This window comes from Mustela nigripes, chromosome 14 (assembly GCF_022355385.1).
Source record: "Mustela nigripes isolate SB6536 chromosome 14, MUSNIG.SB6536, whole genome shotgun sequence".
Taxonomy (NCBI): Eukaryota; Metazoa; Chordata; class Mammalia; order Carnivora; family Mustelidae; genus Mustela; species Mustela nigripes.
In genome coordinates, this window is record NC_081570.1 from 80,362,064 (window position 1) to 80,382,864 (window position 20,801).

The 20,801-nt window shown below is 36.6% G+C and overlaps 1 protein-coding gene across 1 annotated transcript in view; it reads left to right on the forward strand.

Moving 5' to 3' along the window:
- The window catches only part of ABCD3 (ATP binding cassette subfamily D member 3), a 75,751-nt gene that overhangs the window by 47,029 nt on the left and 7,921 nt on the right, over nt 1-20,801 (forward strand). The window contains exons 8-20 of the mRNA XM_059375453.1: nt 103-159; nt 2,300-2,442; nt 5,168-5,237; nt 9,572-9,641; nt 9,732-9,829; nt 9,945-10,036; nt 11,604-11,695; nt 11,777-11,852; nt 11,978-12,041; nt 14,058-14,135; nt 14,242-14,307; nt 14,408-14,497; nt 14,940-15,059. Of these exons, the coding sequence (XP_059231436.1) occupies nt 103-159; nt 2,300-2,442; nt 5,168-5,237; nt 9,572-9,641; nt 9,732-9,829; nt 9,945-10,036; nt 11,604-11,695; nt 11,777-11,852; nt 11,978-12,041; nt 14,058-14,135; nt 14,242-14,307; nt 14,408-14,497; nt 14,940-15,059 (1,116 nt within the window). The remainder of the gene's footprint in view (nt 1-102; nt 160-2,299; nt 2,443-5,167; nt 5,238-9,571; nt 9,642-9,731; nt 9,830-9,944; nt 10,037-11,603; nt 11,696-11,776; nt 11,853-11,977; nt 12,042-14,057; nt 14,136-14,241; nt 14,308-14,407; nt 14,498-14,939; nt 15,060-20,801) is intronic.

Consider the following 20,801-nt stretch of genomic DNA (forward strand, 5'->3'; position numbering starts at 1 on the left):
ATGTGTTAAATGTTAAATAGCATTTTATATTTATCATGTTTTATTAGCTTTCAGTCTATACAATCTACTTCTTTTTAATTCTTTACCTTTTCATATTTACAGCCATTTTTAGACATAGTTTTGTATATCTTCAAGTTAACAAGTGCAATAGGAGCTCAGGTGAGTTTAATCTATCTTTTAAATTGCTATAGTTCTATGTTGTAAATAGCTGGATTGTAGAAATTTTTATGTATCTCAAAGATTGTGTTTTTACAACATGTACCTAAGAAAGTCTAGTTATAAAATAATACTGTATTAGAGACTTAAAAAAGTCCTCTAATTTGGTGTTTGAATTTTCCTTAAGTCAGATACTTGGAAAATTTTTGTGGCATTAATAACGAGAAGTACTTAAATATTGACATCATGTACTTACTATTGTAAAGTAATGTCTAAAAAGAGATTTGGAGACAGCCATTTTAATATGAAACTTGAATGTTAAAATATGAGAAATACCTTTAAATATAATGGTTTTTTAAATATAATATGTAATTTTATAATTATATAAATGGTTGACTATCTCCTGAGCCATACCCTGTCTCTTTAATATTTGTGTTGGTAAGAATGACCTTTAAATTTTCTTTGAGTATTCTTGTTGAAATACAACTTTAATCGTGTAATATGTGATGTTACTCTTACATATTTATTATACAACCATGTAATAGTGTGGCTGTACTATGTATATATGTACATGTATATGCATACACATCTTATAGTTGATTAACATCCAATTTATATAGTAGTTTTTGCTACTTTCCAGAACACTGGAGAAAGTAGGCTTTATTTGAATTTCTTGTCTACCGTCCTAATCTGCTATCCTATGATCTGGGTTTTATCATTCTTCTAGCTTGTTTTTACTCTAAGCAGATGAATAGGCCTAATCCCTTTTGTCTTTGTACTATAATATTTTTATGGTACTTATTACATTTTTATAATACCTAAATATCTCCCCATGTATTCCTGTTATCTGATTCTGCATTTCTCAAAGGTAGAAACTATGTTTTAGTTCTCTCCTTTGCCCATTCTTGCATTGACTGTTGAAATACATTTGAATCATATTTAATTTTAAAAATACTGAATACAAATCATAGTCCACACATGTTGTACTAGGTAGTGGGGAAAAAAGATGAGTAAGGCAAAGTTCCAGCTGAAGAAGGTTTACAGTCCAGTGAAAGAATAGGTATTCAGTTTTAATGCAGAATGATAAGTGACAGAAGTTTGATAAACATATTTAGTGTCCAGAAGAATTGGAGGTGATATTTGAGTTGCTCTGAGGAGGATGAGTAGGTGTCCATTAGATATGTCAGGCTTGCTAGGCACAATACTGGCTTCCTTAAATGGCATGTTTAGGAAATAGTTTATTCAGTATGGCAGAATACAGTATAGAGATGGGAATGAGAAAAGTGCCTGTGATGATTTGGGAAGGTAAGCTTAAAGCTTTCCTCTTACGTTGGTCAATGGGTGATGAGGTTACTCACCAAGTTAGAAAGTATGGCAGCTACAAGCAAGATGTAGGAGAAGGGAAAACCAGGTAGAGCTTGTTTGGGAGACTTTAGCTTGACACCCTACAGAGTAGTGAGCTAAGTACTCTGTAGTACTTGACACTTACTTGTAAATACTATCTTGGATTTTTAAGAGTGATTGGAGTAGAGATAAAAAGTAGGAAAGATCTAAGGAAGAAATCTCAGGGAATATTAACATTCTAAGAGAACATCTGAGAGTGTCTGTGGAATATTAAGGGAATATCAGGTAGAGTTCCATCAAAAGAGTTTTAGATGCTGTAGGAAGAGTAAGGATGCAATTAGGGGTTTTTATTTTTATTTATTAATTTCTTTTAAAGATTTCATTTATTTATTTGACAGAAAGAGGGAGAGGGAAAGAGCACAAGCAGGGGAAGTGGCAGGCAGAACTGAGCAGGAAGCCTAATGCGGAGCTCGATCCTAGGACCCTTGGGATCATGACCTGAGCCAAAGGCAGACACTCAACAGACTAGTCTAGGCCACCCAAGCACCCACAATTAGGAGTTTTTTAGGTAAGCATATTCAGAAGAGCTGGGGATGAGATACAGTGTTGGAAGAGGAACAGAATAGACGAGTAGTGAAAAGTGTGAACAATGTGTATTTTCCCAAAAAAGAAATAATTAAGGGGGGAAATTAGCCAAGTCACTGCAGTTATTTATAGAAATTGTGCATGTTGCATGTTGCATCCAGTGAATTTATTATGTTATCCTTGAACATTGTATATTCTCTTCCAATAATAATAGGGCCCAACAAGTATGATGGCCTACTTGATTATTTCTGGGCTACTCCTAACTCGACTTAGAAGACCTATTGGTAAGATGACAATAACTGAGCAAAAGTATGAGGGAGAGTATAGGTTCGTTAATTCCCGGCTCATCACAAACAGGTAAGAAGAAATGTGTTAAATTTAGCTGTACTAAAACTGTTTTTATGGATATTGATGTCATATAAGTTTACTCCAAACAGTCTGGGAGACACTGTTACCAAAATTGTTTCTTTATTTACCTCTTTTGAATAATAGATTATAAAAAATACCAGTTTTATAAAGTAGTAATCCTCAACATTTCTCTTTTTCTTAATTGTGTAGTATCCCTGGTTCACCTCCTCATCTCTTTTATTGACTAATTTTCTGTTAATTTCACTTTAAACACACTCAAAATACATTCAAATTCAAGTTTACTTACAATATTTCTTCAAAGAAAATTCTCAGTTTATCCACAAATACTTTTATTTTGAGACTGTGTATGCTCAGTAATTCAGTCTAACTGCACATGTGTCTACCTATTTTCCTGATAGTTTCCAAAATAGGAAGAAAAAGTATTAGGCTCTGGAGCAAGCCTGATTAGTTTCAAAATCTGCCTCCTCTTCTTATCAATTATATATTATATGACTTCTGGCAAGTTAGTTATAGCTTTACTTTTCTTGTTTGTAATAGAGAATATAGGACTATCATAAGTATTAAATATGAAATACATACAAAGCTTCCAGCCTAAGTTTTGATATGTAGTAGGTACTTGATAAATTTTCTCACGTATTGATCTGTAAACTTTAAGTCATTTTGAGGGTCCTAATCTTTATGGAGACCCTAAAGCATTTATAGAACTACTTAGAAGATTACTTTTTTAACAGTTCCTTTTTCCTTTGTTTCCTTATATTGCTAAAATGGTACCAGTTTTAAATAGAGTTCAGTGCCTTAGGGAGGCGGAGGAATAGAATTTTGGTTAAGTGGAGAGGTGATCTGCCAAGTGAATGAAAGATGGTATCAGCTAGAAGGCTTTCTTTTGCAAGAAACAGAAAACCCTGATTTAGGTAGCAATAACAATAAGGACATTTACTACTTGACATAAGAACTCTTAAGGTAGCCCCATTCCAGGTACAACATGATCAGGGCTCTGGTCCTTTGATGTTCTCTTGGCTCAGCCCTCCTTTGTATGTTGCTGTCTTCCTCAGCCTAATTTTTCTTATGATCACAAGATGGCAAAAGCAGTTTCAGATCTCACCAGCCCTCCTCCCCTGTAAAAAGCCCAGAAATAAAAAGAAGCCATTTCTTCAGGAGAGCAGGGAAACTTTCTCCGATGCCCCACCCTTGACTTTGTTTCACCTCTCTTTGGCCAGAATGATCACTGGCCCTTGCCTGAAGCAGTCACAGCCAAGTGATTGGCTTAGACCAAAAGGAACTCATAATTCCTTAGAGATGGGGTTGCGGCCATTCCTAAACCCTTTGGTGCATAGAAAGGGATAAACGGGTAGCTAAGAAAAGTGAAGGTCTCTTACATAAGAAGGTTGTAGAAGAGAAAACAGTGATGGATAGGCAGCCATAGTATTCTGGGTTATTTTTGCCCTTCCAGGTTTTAGGTTGGGGCTAAAATGAGAAGGAAGTAGAATGCTTTTCTCATCTTCCATGGGCTTAAACATGCAGAGGGGTTGGAAGGAAGTAAGAAAAGTAATATAGGTATAAAATTATTTGTTAAACCGTAATTGTGATACCCTGGGTCTCCGTGTTATTGTGTCAAGGGAATGGTGAAACACAAGTCAAACATGATTCATCTTTATACAAAGTTAATTTTGTTTGAAAGGATTGAGGTAAGAGCTACCTTGCTTTTGTAATGGAAAAGATGTAGATATATTTTGGAGTAGAATATTAAATTCACATACATTTTTAAGGGGAAAAAATAGACTTTGAAGATTGGGTGTTTATTGAAGGCTTTTTAACTGTACCCTATAGACTCCTGTGCGGATCTTTACTTTTCTCTGCTGTAAGAGTTATTTTCCTGGGATTTTTTACATTGTACTGAATTGGGAGTGGAATGTCAGATATGAGTTATAGTCTTAGCTGCTTGACTTGCTAGCTGTAAGACTTTGACAGACTTTTCTTAACTACAGTGTCTTCATCTGTAAGAATGCCCTTTTTCTTCTAGTCACGATTCTTGTGGCCCTTATGGACCCATTCAGGCCAGCTCAAGAAAAGGGGGGTTGTTGTGAGGGTATGGTGAGATTCCCAGCAAAAGAATGACTGTGCAATGACTGTCCAAGGCTCCTGGAAGCTGGCACTGTGAAGTCATTCATACTTGGTTTGCTTTTCTGTCTTTCAAAGGCTGTATGTCATGGCATCACTCCATAGCTTCTATTAGCTGTTGTTTTCTCCTGTCCCTTCTGTAGGGTCTGTATTCCATTTGTCATCTGTAATGGCTGTCCCAGCCCTGCCTTCCTATACATCATAGCAACCTCCTTCTTATTTCTTATTAAAGAAATTAAATTAATTTTCTGAGAACTAGCCCAGCATATCTTTTCCAGCTATATATGGCATATCCAACACGTGGCTCCTGTTCAGTCTCTGATCCAGTTTAGGCATGTATTTCTTTGCCCTCTAATCAGTCAGGCAAGGAGCAGACTCTCAAGTATAGGACTGTAGCCAGACGCACCCACTAAGCTTACAGTCTTAAGTGTCTTTTATATTTATTTAATGTTTATATATGTATGTTATATATATAAACATAAATATATTTATATTAATATTTAAATAAAATATTCAGTCATCAAATACTGTATTTCAATTATTTTTCAGGCACCAGTAATATCAAAATTAATTACTAAATTATTTTCTTTAATAGTGAAGAAATTGCCTTTTACAATGGGAATAAGAGAGAAAAGCAGACAATCCACTCAGTCTTCCGAAAGCTGGTAAGGTAGCATGCTTGAGACTCATGTATTTAGGGAAAAAAATTTTTTTTTCTTGGCATTTGCTGATGTTTGTCTGTATCTATCTATATAGGTATATATATCTTCAACCTCTAATCTCTAAGATATTTATTTTTAAGTAACTGTGAGTATTTTTATACAAAATAAAAGAATAAAAACTATCATGCCAGTATATTAAGCTGCCCAGTTATAAAAATAGGTTGATTTTTTAAAATAAAAATCAGTGTATTTTTAGAGGTTGCTTAGAAGTTTTATTTAGTGATAAATTACTTTGTTTCTGTAGCATTCTTGAAGATACTATGATGGTTATGTTTATTATTTACAGTAGGGGTCAGCAAACTATTTCTATAAAAGACAAGATAGTACATATGTAGTTCAGACTTTTCAGACCTTATCGTCTGTATTGACACTCAAAAGTAGCCATATACTCCAAGGGAAGCAAAGGCAAAAATGAACTATTGGGACTTCATCAAGATAAAACGTTTTTGCACAGCAAAGGAAATAGTTAACAAAACCAAAAGACAGCTGACAGAATGGGAGAAGATATTTGCAGATGACATATCAGATAAAGGACTAGTATTCAAAATCTATAAAGAACTTATCAAACTCAACATGGAAAGGACAAATAATCCATTCAAGAAATGGGCAGAAGACATGAACAGACATTTCTGCAAAGAAGACATTGAGATGGCCAACAGACATATGAAAAGTGCTTCACATTACTCAGCATCAGGGAACTATAAATCAAAACCACAATGAGATACCACCTCACACCAGTCAGAATGGCTAAAATTAACAAGTCAGGAAATGACAGATGCTGGCGAGGATGCTGAGAAAGGGGAACCCTCCTACACTGTTAGTGGGAATGCAAGCTGGTGCAGCCACTCTAGAAAACAGCATGGAGGTTCCTTAAAAAGTTGAAAATAGAGCTACCCTACGACTCAGCAATCACACTACTGGGTATTTACCCTAAAGATACAAATGTAGTGATCCAAAGAGGCACGTACACCTGAATGTTTATAGGAACAATGTCCACAATAGCCAAACCATGGAAAGAGCCTAGATGCCCATCTACAGATGAATGGATAAAGAAGATGTGATGTGTGTATATATACATACACACAATGGAATACTATGCAGCCATCAAAAATTGAAATCTTGGGGTGCCTGGGTGGCTCAGTGGGTTAAAGCCTCTGCTTTCGGCTCAGGTGATGATCCCAGGGACCTGGGATCAAGCCCCACATCAGCTCTCTGCTCAGCGGGGAGCCTGCTACCCCCTCTTTCTTTGCCTCCCTCTCTGCCTACTTGTGATGTCTGTCTGTCAAATAAATAAAGAAAATCTTTAAAAAAATAATTAAATTGAAATCTTGCCCCTTGCAGCAACATGGATGGAACTAGAGGGTAGTATGCTAAGTGAAATAAGTCAGTCAGAGAAAGACAGTTATCATATAATCTCCCTGATATGAAGGATTTGGGAAAGAAAACAGGATCATAGGGGAAGGGAGGGAAAAATGACATAAGATGAAACTAGAGAGGGAGACAAACCATAAGAGACTCTTAATCTCAGGAAACAAACTGAGGGTTGCTGGAGGGGTGGGGGGGAGGAATGGGGAGATTGGGTGATGGACATTGGGGAGGATATATGCTATGGTGAGTTCTGTGAACTGTGTAAGACTGACGAATCACAGACCTGTACCCCTGGAACAAATAATACATTATATATTAATTTTTTAAAAAGGAATATACTCTTTGTAAATAAGTAGGTGTAGCTATGTTCCAGTAATGCTTTTTTATAAAAATAAATGGCAGGTTGGATTTGGATTGTGGGCCAGTTTGTTGACCCATAATTTAGAGTTAAAAACATTGTTTCTTGTGAAAACTATACATATATCAGTTTTTATTTTCTTGCCATTTGGAAAATTGGGAAAATTCAAGTAATTTTATTACTTCATTTAAAAGATACTGAGTGCCATCTAGATGCCTTTGCTTATTCCAGGTGCTAGTAATAATAGTGGTAGACATAACGTACAAAATCCTGCCTCCAAGGAGCTTACATTTTAGTGGAAGCTTGTGAAATTAAATCTATATGAAGGTGACTTAAAAAGCTTAAAGAAATAAACATTTTAAATGATTTCAGGGCACCTGGATGGCTCAGTTGGTTGAGCATCCAACTTTTGGTTTTGGCTTAGGTCATGATCTCATAGGTTGTGGGACTGAGCAGCACACCGGGGCTCATGTTCAAGAGGAAGTCTGCTTGAAGTTTCTCTCCCTCTGTCCCTCCCCACCTCACATATGCTCAAGTTCTCTCTATCTCTCTCTCTAAAATAAATAAGTAAATCTTTTTTTTAAAAAATGAATTATTTTAGACGTTGAATTTTTTGTGTTATTTAGATTTAATATGACTGAATTTTGATAGTGCTGAGAAAATGCATTTAAGGTAATTTTCCAGGGATCTGCTGTTATATCAGCTCACTCTTCACATGGCTTACTTACTCTTACCTTTAGATTTTAGCCCCAAAGTTAACAACTTACTGTGGCCTTGCTTTTCTCTGGTTAGTCTGTCTGAAATGGCTTCCTCCAGTTCCCAATTTAATGATCTGTTTCTTTAAAAGATGTATTGCAATTTATAATTATCTTATTTGTTTCCTAGTTTGTCTGTTTCATTAAAATGAAACAAGGTGGGATTGGGAGGGAGACAAACCATAAGTGACTCTTAATCTCACAAAACAAACTGAGGGTTGCTGGGGCCAGGGGGGTTGGGAGAAGGGGGGTGGGATTATGGACATTGGGGAGGGTATGTGCTTTGGTGAGTGCTGTGAAGTGTGTAAACTGGGCGATTCACAGACCTGTACCCCTGGGGATAAAAATATATTATATGTTTACAAAAAATAAAAAATTTAAAAATTTTTAAAAAAATGTATACTTCATGAACTCAGAGACCTTTTCTGTTTTGTTCATTGTATCTCCAGCATTGAGCACAGCATGTAACAAATGGCATTCACTGATTAATGTTTCAGTCATTGTGCTTTTACAAAAGATAGGAAGAGGAGGCCACCCTGTACTCAGAAAACTCACATTTTAGTGGGGGAGATAGTAAATAACAACTGACTATTTTATATGCTTTTAGGTAGTTATGAATTCTATGATCAAAAATAAAATGGGATGACATGGTACAGTGTGATGGAGTGGTTGCCTCACTATTTTGGGTAGGATGGCAAGTAGGTCTTGTCTTTTTTTTTTTTTAAGATTTTATTTATTTATTTGACAGAGAGAGAGATCACAAGTAGGCAGAGTGGCAGGCAGAGAGAGAGAGGAGGAAGCAGGCTCCCCGCTGAGCAGAGAGCCTGATGTGGGGCTCCATCCCAGGACCCTGGTACCATGACCTGAGCCAAAGGCAGAGGCTCTAAACTGCTGAGCCACCCAGGCGCCCCAGGGAGGTCTTTTCTTGAGGTGACATTTTATCAGAAACCCACATGGAATGAGGGAATTAGTCACAAAATAAAACTGTCTGGGACAGCAACAGTATTCCTGACAGAGAGAACAACAAGAGGAAAGCCTTAAGGCAGTTTGAGGAACCAGTAATTCTGGAGCTGAGTGAGAAGGAACATGGAAGCAGATGAAGTTTATGATGGAACCCAGTGCCAGATCATGCAGGGCCTTGAATAACCTGATAGATGCAAAAGTTGAGAACACTGAAAAGGCAGAATATAAAACATTTATTAGACTTGTAATTTTGAGGTAGAGTGTGCTTGATTAAAGCTGCAGACTAGGGCTGTACAGCCTTGATGAAATTAGCACTTGCTTCAGATTGAGTGTAGTAAGATTCTTAAGGAAAACATAGACCAGATGTCTCCAGCTAAAGCAAAGCACTGAGTGCCAATCTAGACTGTAGTGTTTTACCTAAATTAGCTCATCCTTCTGTGTTATTGTTGTTGTTTTGATTATTGACCATTTTTAATGCAAGTATGTATCTGATAATATTGTGAAGTGTGTATCTGATAATATTGTGAATACAGTATTATATACAAATGATACCACATTAACATTTATATGTAATTTCCATTCTGTTTGCATAAAAATGGTTTCATGAAGTATTTGGCATCTGCTCTGTGATAAGTATTGTACATGAAATGTGATGTACAGTATAATCAGAAATCAGACAATATTTGTGGAATCAGTAAGTTATACATTTTTTAAAAATTTTCAGTAAGTGTTTGTGGAATAAATAGCTCATGCAGTTCTTTTTATTTTCAGGGTAGATTCATTTTCTTATGTACACATATAATATATATTTTATTGTTTTTGTTTTCTGCCAGGTGGAGCATCTCCATAATTTCATTTTGTTTCGGTTTTCTATGGGCTTCATTGATAGCATAGTTGCCAAATGTAAGTATGCTTTCAAAGAGATAGTGGAATGAAATTTATGGAGAAAGTGAAGTATTATTAAATGTTTAAATTTTAACGGTTTTGTTTCAGATCTTGCCACTGTTGTTGGTTACCTTGTTGTAAGTCGTCCTTTCCTAGATTTGTCTCATCCTCGACATCTCAAGAGTACACATTCAGAACTTCTAGAGGTAAAGTATTAGTAGTCATAGTCATAATAAATTGAAATTTAAATATAAAAACAAATAAAAGGTAGTTTTTAGTCTTAGAAATACAAGTGAAAACTAGTATTTATTTCTATTTAAGGATTACTACCAAAGTGGAAGAATGCTTTTGCGAATGTCTCAAGCTCTGGGTCGGATAGTTTTGGCTGGCCGTGAGATGACTAGATTGGCTGGGTAAGTAAGATTAGTAATACTAAGCAATTGCAGAAAATAAGTTTTAAGAATATGTTATACTTAATGATTGTGCCCTGGTGAGGTTAAGATACGGGGCAACGGAAGCCCCATTTCTTACTCCTGCAAGCTGATTTTGATAGACAAATTAAAGATGATTTTTCTCTGAGTTTTTCATGTTTCCTTAAGAGCTGTTTTGAGTCTTCAGCCAGGTTAATGGTTCTCAAGCTATTTGCTCCATGGACAGTAGTATTTAGTAAGTTAGAAAATGTTAAGTCATGGCAGTCTATTCTGAATTCATGGGAAATTAAGTTAATGAATAGAATTTTTTGTATTTGAACTTTTTTGTCCTCCACTGTATTTTTTTCCTCTTAGGTTTTTGAAACTGGCAACCTAGCAAAAGATAAAGATGAAGTTGATTTTAATGGGGGAAAAAAGTGAAAAGTCACTTTGTGGTATCTGTAGATGCAATTGCAAATATGATCATTCTGTTTAGTAAAATTGTTCTTAGAGCATAATATGGAATTAAGTATTTCAGTATTTTAAACTCTAATATAAAGGGCTTTGGTATGGGATAAAAGAACACCATAATGTAAAAAGTACATCTAAAGAAATTGGATCATTTCAGATCCTTCCCAGACCTGTGACTCATCCACATATTTCTTCTTTATTCCTCCTTTTCTACGGCAATTTAAGTCTTTATGGCAAAATGGAGTTGATTGTCAACTACTATGAGGAGTCTGTCTTTCTTGAGAATATAGACGTTCTTCCTAGTTGTTAATAACTTTTCTTATGCCTTTACGGTTCATGGTAAATGAGGTGCTTCTCTTCCTTCAGGAGGTTTCTGCTTGATTTCCACAGAAAATTTCTCTTTTGCTTCTTTGATGCAGATTGCTTTCTCTTTGACCATCATGTTATTTTTATTTCCTTGATGTCTTGGCATTGAGTGTTGATTTCTCTCTCTTGCTTCAGTGATTCTATCTCATATTAAGAACACTTCAGCTTTTCTCCAATTTTGGAGTAGGAAAGAGAGGAATCTTCCATATTCTTCCATGTTTGCAGGGAATTGGCATATGTGTAATAAATGCCTTCCTCACACAAGAAGACTAACTTTATACCTGGCTATCACTCACTCCAGGAGGAACTCGGTCCGTACTTCCTATGTCGGTGGAGGGTACTAACTAGTACTAGTCCTTGTGTAGTGTCTACTAGAAACCTTTAAATTCTAGTGGCAAACAACCTTCTTGACTCAACTGTTAATGAAGTAATTATCTCTTGAGGTGGAGAGCCTATGAATCCTCTTCCCTTATCCTCATTCTGCTGTCCTACTGAAACATGATAATAAAGCATGCATACACTATCACTCATACTTTATGACGAAGAAACTTCTTTTAGGTTATTTCATTTAAACTAAATTATAATTTTTAGGAATTTCAGTTAAGTTTGCATAAAAGTTTTGAACTTACACAATGCTGTATGTCAGTTCCATCTCAAATAAGTAGCAAAAATAATAGTAAAAGATACGATGGCCTTTGGAGTTTTCATTATGACTTTTTTTTTTACATTTCAGTTTTACTGCTCGAATTACAGAATTAATGCAAGTATTAAAGGATTTAAATCAAGGCAAATATGAGCGCACAATGGTCTCGCAACAGGAAAGGGGTAAATATGAATGCACTAGGTCCCATAGTTTAAGTTTTGGCTGACGTCCTGTGATGCTCTAATACTTATTTTCCACTTAAGGTACTGAAGAAGGAGCACAAGTCATTCCGTTGATACCTGGTGCTGGAGAAATCATCAATGCTGATAACATTATAAAGTATGTATAGGAAAAGTTCTTTAGCACCATAAACATTTGTTAAACCATGTAGTGGCATTCTCTTTCAGCTATGTTTGCTTAATGTTTAATGTAAAATTGTAATTTTTTATCGATTTCTTCTGTAGATTTGATCATGTTCCTTTAGCAACGCCAAATGGAGATATTTTGATCCGAGACCTTAATTTTGAAGTAAGTTACTAAATGATTGTATATAAGCTTAGATTTAAAATGTGAAATGAAAAGCTAGTCTAATATTATAAAATAACTGTAAGGTTTGGGGCGCCTGGGTGGCTCAGTGGGTTAATCCTCTGCCTTCAGCTCAGGTCATGATCTCAGGGTCCTGGGATCGAGCCCCGCATTGGGCTCTCTGCTTGGCAGGGGGCCTGCCTCCTCTCTGCCTGTGTCTCTGCCTACTTCTGATCTCTGTCAAATAAATAAATAAAATCTTAAAAAAATAAATAAATAAAATAACTGTAAGGTTTGACTTAGTCTCTGAATCCACAAAATTCTTTTAAAAAGTAAGTCTTTGAAATACTTAGAAATCTACTTTTCTTAGTTGTTAAGACTTACAGAAAAATCTTTTACAGATAAAGTCTGTCTCAGAAGATATAGTTGATTGTAATCTCTAGTGGGAAATGAATATTTAAACATTCAATATAATTTTAGTTTAAGTTCAAAAAAATTAGAGTTAGGTATTGTTTTGATTGTGCAGGAGGCTCTGTCCCTGTACAAGCCAAATATAGACTCTGCTGTCACGGAAACAGTGGGAGAGCAGAACAGTAGCAGTGGGTAATATCTCATCTCAGTGAAGAGTGATGCTGATTCAGTCTAGTCTCCTAATCAAATGGGACTATGGCAGACCCAATTAAAAAGAAAAAGAAAGAGGAGTATTTTTGTATATTTGTAAGACACTCCCAGACCCAAGGGTTACCATTAGGATATATGTCTATTATGACTTTATGAGTAGTTCAGATCAGAAAATCTTGATGATTAGTAATAGATTCCTACCATGTAGGCCATCTCCCAAGTCTAGAGCCCACTCGATACCACTTGTTTAGAACTACTCTGTTCAGTACTTGGCTGGATCTCAGGACTCTGGGGCCGCTGGGATCATGACCTGAGCTGAAGGCAGATGCCTAACTACTGAGCCACCCAGGTGCCCCCAGTTACCATTTTCAGTGAGACCTGGCCTGACCACCTTAAAAATGTAACCTCCCCTACCAACTCCCAAATTTCCTTACCTTGATATATTTTTTTCTCCGTAGCACTTACTTTCCAATACACTGTAATTTACTCATTTATTGTGTGTATTCTCTATTATATGTCTCTCCTACTAAAATGTAAGGTGGTAAGAGCAGGTTTTGTTTTGTTTTGTTTTGTTTAGTTAGTGTAGCCCCATTACCTAGAGCAGAGCCTGACTGTGAGCATTCAATAAATCTTCACTGAGTTAAATAATAGGAATGTAGGGCCTGAAAATTGTCAAAGCAGGTTCCACAACCAGAGTAACTCACATCTTTGTTGTCTTCTTTCCTTCTGTGATACACTGCTGTGTGATACTGTGATACTGGAATTGTAACCCAGATTTCTGATTCTTCACAGAGTTTATTAAATACTTACATGAGACTGTAAGCTCAGAATTTAATCACATTTTCTCATTTAACTTTACATTGTTGCAGAGCGATTTGGTAGCACTGGTAAATATTTATAATATATGTAGATTTCTAAGAACCTGATCCACAGAAACATTTCTCACTAATACATAAATTCGCTCACTGGTTCTGGTTCATTGCAGTATTATCTAAAAGAGCAAAGCAAAATACAAATGACCTAAACAATGAACAAAAAGAAAGTTTTTAAATAAATTATGGTACATTCTTAGAATGGAATACACTGTAGACATTTATAAAATAGAATGAATATACTGACTTGGAAGAATATTTGTGATATATTGTTAAATAGTAACATGTAGAACATATATCGTATGATTCCATTTTTTAAAAACGAGACCATATACACACATACTTGTTTTTGAGAATCCTCAAAATTTATAAGCTGTTGTTCTGTATTCTGATTAAGTTGATTTTATTCAGTGATCACATTTATAGCTAAAAAGAAAGCTTAGCATTAGCAAAAAACAATTTGACTGTAAGGAAATGTTCACTGAGTATATATTCACTATAAATTCATAGACTGATTTTCTTTCAGGTTCGATCTGGGGCCAATGTTTTAATTTGTGGCCCAAATGGCTGTGGGAAGAGTTCACTTTTCCGTGTTCTTGGTGAAGTAAGTACAAGTTGGTCTCAAGATTTTGTGGTCTTGTTTTGCCATATAATCTGTCACATTGTGAAATTTACAACTGCTTTTCTCCTCACTCCTTTTCCTTTTATAGTTATGGCCTCTTTTTGGAGGACGTCTAACTAAACCTGAGAGAGGAAAGTTGTTTTATGTTCCTCAGGTAAGACCTTGTTTGAGTTAGTTATTTTGTAATCTTTGATGTAAAGATCTTTTATTTTTTAAAAGGTCACTTACAGTGATTTTTGCTCTGTCACTATCAGAGACCTTATATGACCCTTGGAACACTTCGAGACCAAGTGATATATCCAGATGGAAGAGAAGATCAGAGAAGGAAGGGGATATCTGATCTAGTAAGGAAATGTTTATGACTTAGATCTACTGGAAATCCTCCATTTCAGATTATTTATCTTAATCAGATTAGTTAAGTATTTTAACTGCCAGGTAGTTTACCCTATCCTGTAAAAACTTCTAAAACATTGTCATTACTTATAACTTTCCAAGTGGAAGTAAGATGTTAACTACTCTGCTTAAATAAGGCTTAGTGAGTATTTAACCTTGTCTCTCATCCTTTAATTATGTACAGTAGTGTTATTTTATTTAAACTACTGGATACGTTTTGTCAGAATTAGTATAGACAGGAAATGAAGGTTCAGGGCTATCTTTGTGTCATATTCTTTTGTGAAGTGATATTGGCAATAGAATTATAGTGATTGTAGTTTAAAAAATAAAAGCAAGATAGAGAATGTTGGCCTATGTTATGTTTTATTTCATCTTTAATCATTGTGCTAAAAGGTACTAAAGGAATACTTAGATAATGTCCAGTTGGGTCATATCCTTGAACGTGAAGGAGGCTGGGACAGTGTTCAGGATTGGATGGATGTCCTCAGTGGTGGAGAAAAACAAAGAATGGCGGTAAGTATACTCTGAACACATTTCATGACAGTGTAACTGGTTGCATAAAGTCACTTTTAGAGTCCAGTATTTTGATTATTTTTATTAATTGATTAATTTAAAATTATTATTTTAGTCTTTTCATTTAGCAACTGTTATAGTACAGATTAGTTTAAATGATAATAGAAGTACTTGAAAATGTATAACTTGCATATGCATTTAGAATTCTTAAAAATTCATAAGTTTTCCAATTATATACTATTAATCCATTGAGGATTAATTGAAGTGGGGGAACCTTTTAGCATATTGATCCTGGGTAATATGGTAGTCCAAGATGTCTTAATATCTTTTCCCTACTGACCCCTCACTTAAGCTGTTTTCTCTGAAGTTTCTGAAGGTGTTAGAGACGATCCACTCTGTTCCCACTTTTTTCAGCTCCTGCCCTCCCCTCTACTGTTATGCCATTATATCTATCCTGATTTCAGGGCTCAGTATCTAACTCAGAGTTATTTAGAACTTTTACATTTTCCTAATAGAAGCATCTGAAAAGAGCTGTTTTAATTTTATGATTGTCTAAACTTATTCCTGGTCAAACATGACTACAAAACACTGCCTTTTAAGAATGATACTTTGAATACTCTGTTAAGAGGGTTAACTTTTAAAGAGTCATTTTCTAACTATGCAGACCATAGTTTGAGCAGCTGCAGAGGAATTTTTTTTTTCCCCAGAGTGTTAATCTTGTAGGAATTAGAGAAAACTGTAACCAAAGAAAAACAGCAAGAGAAATGGCTTATTGCCGAATTGCTTACTCATTATCTTTAAATTATATTCTCCCTTTTTTTGTTGCCTCTTATTTTTCCCAGAACATACCCATTCTGTATGAACTTCATGTCAGCCTGCTCTTGTGATTTTGTCTGGCTAGTGCTGGAACATGAGATTAATCTATAGAGTGAAGAATGAATAATAAACAAAAGAAAAGAGATGTCAGCCCTACTCAAAGTGAAAATTGGATGGCAGGAGTGAGAATTTGAAGTGATTGAGGTTTCTGCACTTAATTAGAAGATGATATAGAAATAACTGCAAGTCAAGAGAACAAATTTAAGTTCCTGTTACTATGACTTCAAAGACTATGGAAGGATAGGTCAGGATTCACAAAGGCACACAGTATAAATGCAGAGAAAGAAAAATAAATGTGCTTAACTAAGGAATCCTGTGGATGGGGGTATAAGGGTACAGAGGGGATAGATTTTATTTGAAGATAAGAAATTCAAGGCCTAGAGGAGTGAGGGGATTTCTTGGGGGAGAGGGAAGGAGTGGAAGGAGGAGCCCTGTAAAGCCAGATGAACCATGATAGAGTTGATTGGGAAATGGAGAAACTCACCCATGACACTGCTGCATGACCAAGTCACTGGCACCTGTGTTCTGTATAGACCAATATTTGGAGAATCGGTTGTGAAATTTAAAAGAGAGCTTATTGTTTTGCTACCTTCAGAAGTTTTGTGGGGAGACAGGGAAGGCTAATACAACAAATGTCGAGGCTGGTGAAATTGGGTGAAGTTTGTGTATGGTCATTTTAATGCTCTTACAGTTTTTGGTTAGGCTTGAAAATCTGCAAAGTAAAAAATGAGGGAAGTGAGGATGTAATTTTTATAAATTGTAAAAATTAATAATTTATAAATTATAAAAATTATACTTTTTAAGGAAAAATAGATTGAAAGGTCTAACCACACAAAACAGTGAATATATAAGACTGGAGATTGGTTGGTGTAAACAGATGAAACAAGGGAACTTTTGGGTAAGGAAAGTCAGATTTGAATTGGAGGGAATGGAATAATACTACTGAATAAAAGGGAGGTCTGGTGAACACATTTCTAAAATTCCTTGAGGAAAGTGAGTAAATGAAAGGAAATAAGATAATTATTCCATAATTTTAGTGAAAAACTTAATCATGGTATAATTTCCCCAGAGTTCACTCTCAGCTGGGGGTCTATTCTTTGCAAGGCTCTGAGATAGGTGTCTGCCCTTAATAATCTAGGTAGGAGATCCTGGTATTCTCAACTAACTGTAACACAAGGCAGTCTTCAATTATAGCTATAATAAAAGTACACTGGAATAATGATGAAGGAAGCATTGGTTTTGAATGGCAGACTCGATGTAATTCTCCCAACAGCCCTGTGAATTAAGGTACAGTCAAGGGAAGGACTTGTAGGGCCTAAGTAGCCTCCTAATGCCATGTGGCTACTGAGTGGCAGAATGGAGATTAAAGTGCAGGGGGGTGTGATGTCAGACTAATTGCTCCTGACTAGTACATTATATAGCCTCTGATGTGCCGATGGACTGCCTCTCCAGTTCTCTTCTCTCACTGCCCCTCAGAGTCTCAAGTAACATTTTTCTTAACTCATTGCACCCCTTTCGGCCCAGCCATTACCACCCAGGGTTGCTCTACCCAATATCATAAGTTGCGATATCTTATTTCTCTGACTGATAGTTCTCTTTCCCACTCCACTCTACTTGTCCTTCCTATTTAGTAGTGGTCTTTTTTTATTATGAATTATGAATTATGAAAAAGTATGTAAGATTAAAAAGTTGGAATATTTATAAAAGTATAAAGATGGGCCAAAACCAGAGTACCTGGGTGTCTCAGTTGGTTAAGCAGCTGCCTTCAGCTCAGGTCATGATCCCAGGGTCATGGGATCGAGCCCTACATCGGGCTCCCTGCTCAGTGGAGAGCCTGCTTCCCCCTCTTCCTCTGCCTACTGCTTTGCCTACTTGTGCTCTCTATCTCTCTCTAATAAATAAATAAATCTTTAATTAAAGAAAAGAAGGGTCAAAACCACTTACTAGAGATAACACTCTCATAAAATTGTTAGTATTTTATAAAACCAATTTTGTAATTAATTCTTTTTCCTTTAGAAATTGGCAACTGTCTCCCTTCTTCAGACTTACAGATATCTTGAATATTGACCCCCCCTTTTCTTATGATTACTCAGTCCCCTTCTGACTCTACCTCCTTTCCTGTCCAGCATAGACTTAATAATCCAGGGCCTGGCACATAGGAGGTAGTCAGGAAGTATTTCGTAAAGGAATAAACAAATGCTCCTTTTCCCTTAACTTCCTTTCCTGCTTTTTGTTTCCTCATATTACCTTAGCTGCAGCCCAAGAACAGTTCTTTGCTTATATACAGTTCTCTCTGTATGTAGGCCTGAGGCAAACAGTTCTTTGTCTGAACAGTTTCTGTATATAGGCCTCTGAGCGCAGCTGAAAGATCAGAATTTGGTGCCACCACCTTTCATGTTCCCTGGTGATCATCTTCCTTTTGCCCCTCTTTCTCATTTTTCACAATAATCACTTAAAAACTACCAGTCTCAGGCTTTCTACCCCATTTCCTACTCCCAGCAGAAGAGCTCACTTCCTACTTTAAAAAGCTGGTATTATGTCAGTTACTGACAGCTCATTTTTATTGAGTGCATAATAGATAGGTGGTAGGCTAGGCCCTTTACATTGAATTCTTGTCAGTCCTTTGAGGCAGGAACTGTTGAGTGTCCCCTTGTACAGAGGAAATTGAACTGTAGCACCGTGAAGTAGGCTGCCAAGCAAGGATCCACTAGTACAGGTTACCATGTGGGGTGGGGGTGGGGGCCGGCCGAGCTCAGGTGGTAGTACCATTGCAAAGTTCATGTGCTTGCTCACCTTACAGTCTTCTCATACTGTGGTAGCAAGGACTGACAGCATGGTGGGAGAGAGATACATGAGAAAATTGCCATCCAGTATGCCAAATGTGATGATGAGATCCATGGAAACATGGCAGGAGGGCATTTGTGGCATGCCGTCAGATAATCAGTCCTCTTAATGAAGTTCACACTGGACTGTCCTGACCTCCCTGCTTCTGTCTGTGGGGGATATGTCATCCTTCCTCTTGAGAAAGGCTAAATGTCTCCATGTTTTTGGGCCTTCACTCCTCTTGACTGTATTATACTCTTTCCTTCAGTATATCATACTCTTTCCTTCACACCCTATATTTAATCTCTTCTGGTCTTTCTCTTTCAGAAAGACATTTTCAGATCTCCCTGATGTAAAAAGCAAACTCTGCCTTAACCAAAGATCCTCTGGCGTTCTCTGCACAGCTGAACTTCTAGTAGTCTATACTTGCTGCTTCCCCTTTCTTATCTCCTCAGATAGGGAGTACTGCTTATGTTTTAATTTATCAAATATCTACATGTTTCCTTCATGCAAGTGTTGGGTGTACAGTAGTGGTTAAAATAGAGTTTCTACTTAAGTGAATATAATAGCCTAGAAGAGTAGACAAAGAGAACATACAGTTCACAGCATACGAAGGGCTGCAGAGAAGTTGCAGTAGGCACCCACTTGGTTTGAGGTGGAGGGCTCAGGGTAGATTTGAGGAGTAATTTCAAAGATGTAAAAAGCAGACAAAAGGAAAGTGTTTGAGACAAAAGGAAAGTGACATGTGCTAAACCTCTCTGGCGTAAGACCCCTTGTGTCCTGGTAGTTGAGAAGAGGCAATTTTGGCCTGAATGTTGAGGTTAGAAAACAAGAAGGAATCTGATTCTGCAGGGATGCCCCAGTAAGAAGTGGATTTTGTTCAAAGTAAAGTGGGAAGTTGAAGAGAAGAGTGTCATTTGATTTACATTTCTGAAAACTCCTTTCTGGTTATAGGGAGAATGGATTGGAGGGGAGTGAAAGAGGAAGTAGGCTATAAGCAGGAGATGGTTGTGTTCTGGGCTGAGAGCATGATTGTGGAGAAGGGAGAAAGTGAGTAGACTACAAACTCTGAAGCACTTACTCGACTGGACTAAAAAATATGAGGGTGGATGTGTGAAAGGGAGGGAGAGAAGCGAGGACTTGTGGCCTTCAAGCTTGAGCAGCTGTTTGATAGTGTTATTTTCTGAAATGTTTAAGGTGCAGTGGGGTAGATGGATGGATTTTAAAGGGAAAATTCGGTGAAATTTGATGGAAATATCAAATAGGAATTTTTATTTAGCAGTCTAGAAATTGGAAGAGCAGAAGGTATGGAGAGTCCACAAATGTAAATAATATTTGGAATCATGGGAATCAATGAGATCATTCAGGGAGAGACAATATAGGATATAGGACTTACAAATACAATATAGGATAAAGGACTTACAAATTTGCCCTGAGGAACCCCAAAATTTAATGGTCAAGTGAAGAAGAAAAGGCTGGTAAAGAAACTGAGGAAGCAGCTTAAGAAGTGAGAAGAAATGTTAAGACTATGTTTCACTGTCACTTTCTCATGGAGGAGGAAGTGGTCATCTGAATTGCATGTAGCAGAAAAGATAAACTGGGCAAGAATATAAAATTGTCCATTGGTCTTGGCACATGGTGATTATTGCTAGGAGCATATGACCAGTTGGAATACCTGTTAGACAAAGAATCAGAGTAAATAATTCCCCGAAAATAAAATACATATGGAAAATAAGTGAGAAGGTGTTCAGCATTTTTGCTAATTGAAGAAATGGAAGCTATAACATTCTTGGTGTTAATTTTACTTATAAAATTAGTAGACGCTTAAAAATGAGCACATTTAGTATTAACCTCAGGGACACAAAATGGGTGCACTCAAAAATTATTGGTGTAGGGGCGCCTGGGTGGCTCAGTGGGTTAAAGCCTCTGCCTTCGGCTCAGGTCATGATCCCAGGGTCCTGGGATAGAGCCCCGCATCTATCCCTGCCGAGCAGAGAGCCTGCTTCCTCCTCTCTCTCTGCCTGCCTTTCTGCCTACTTGTGA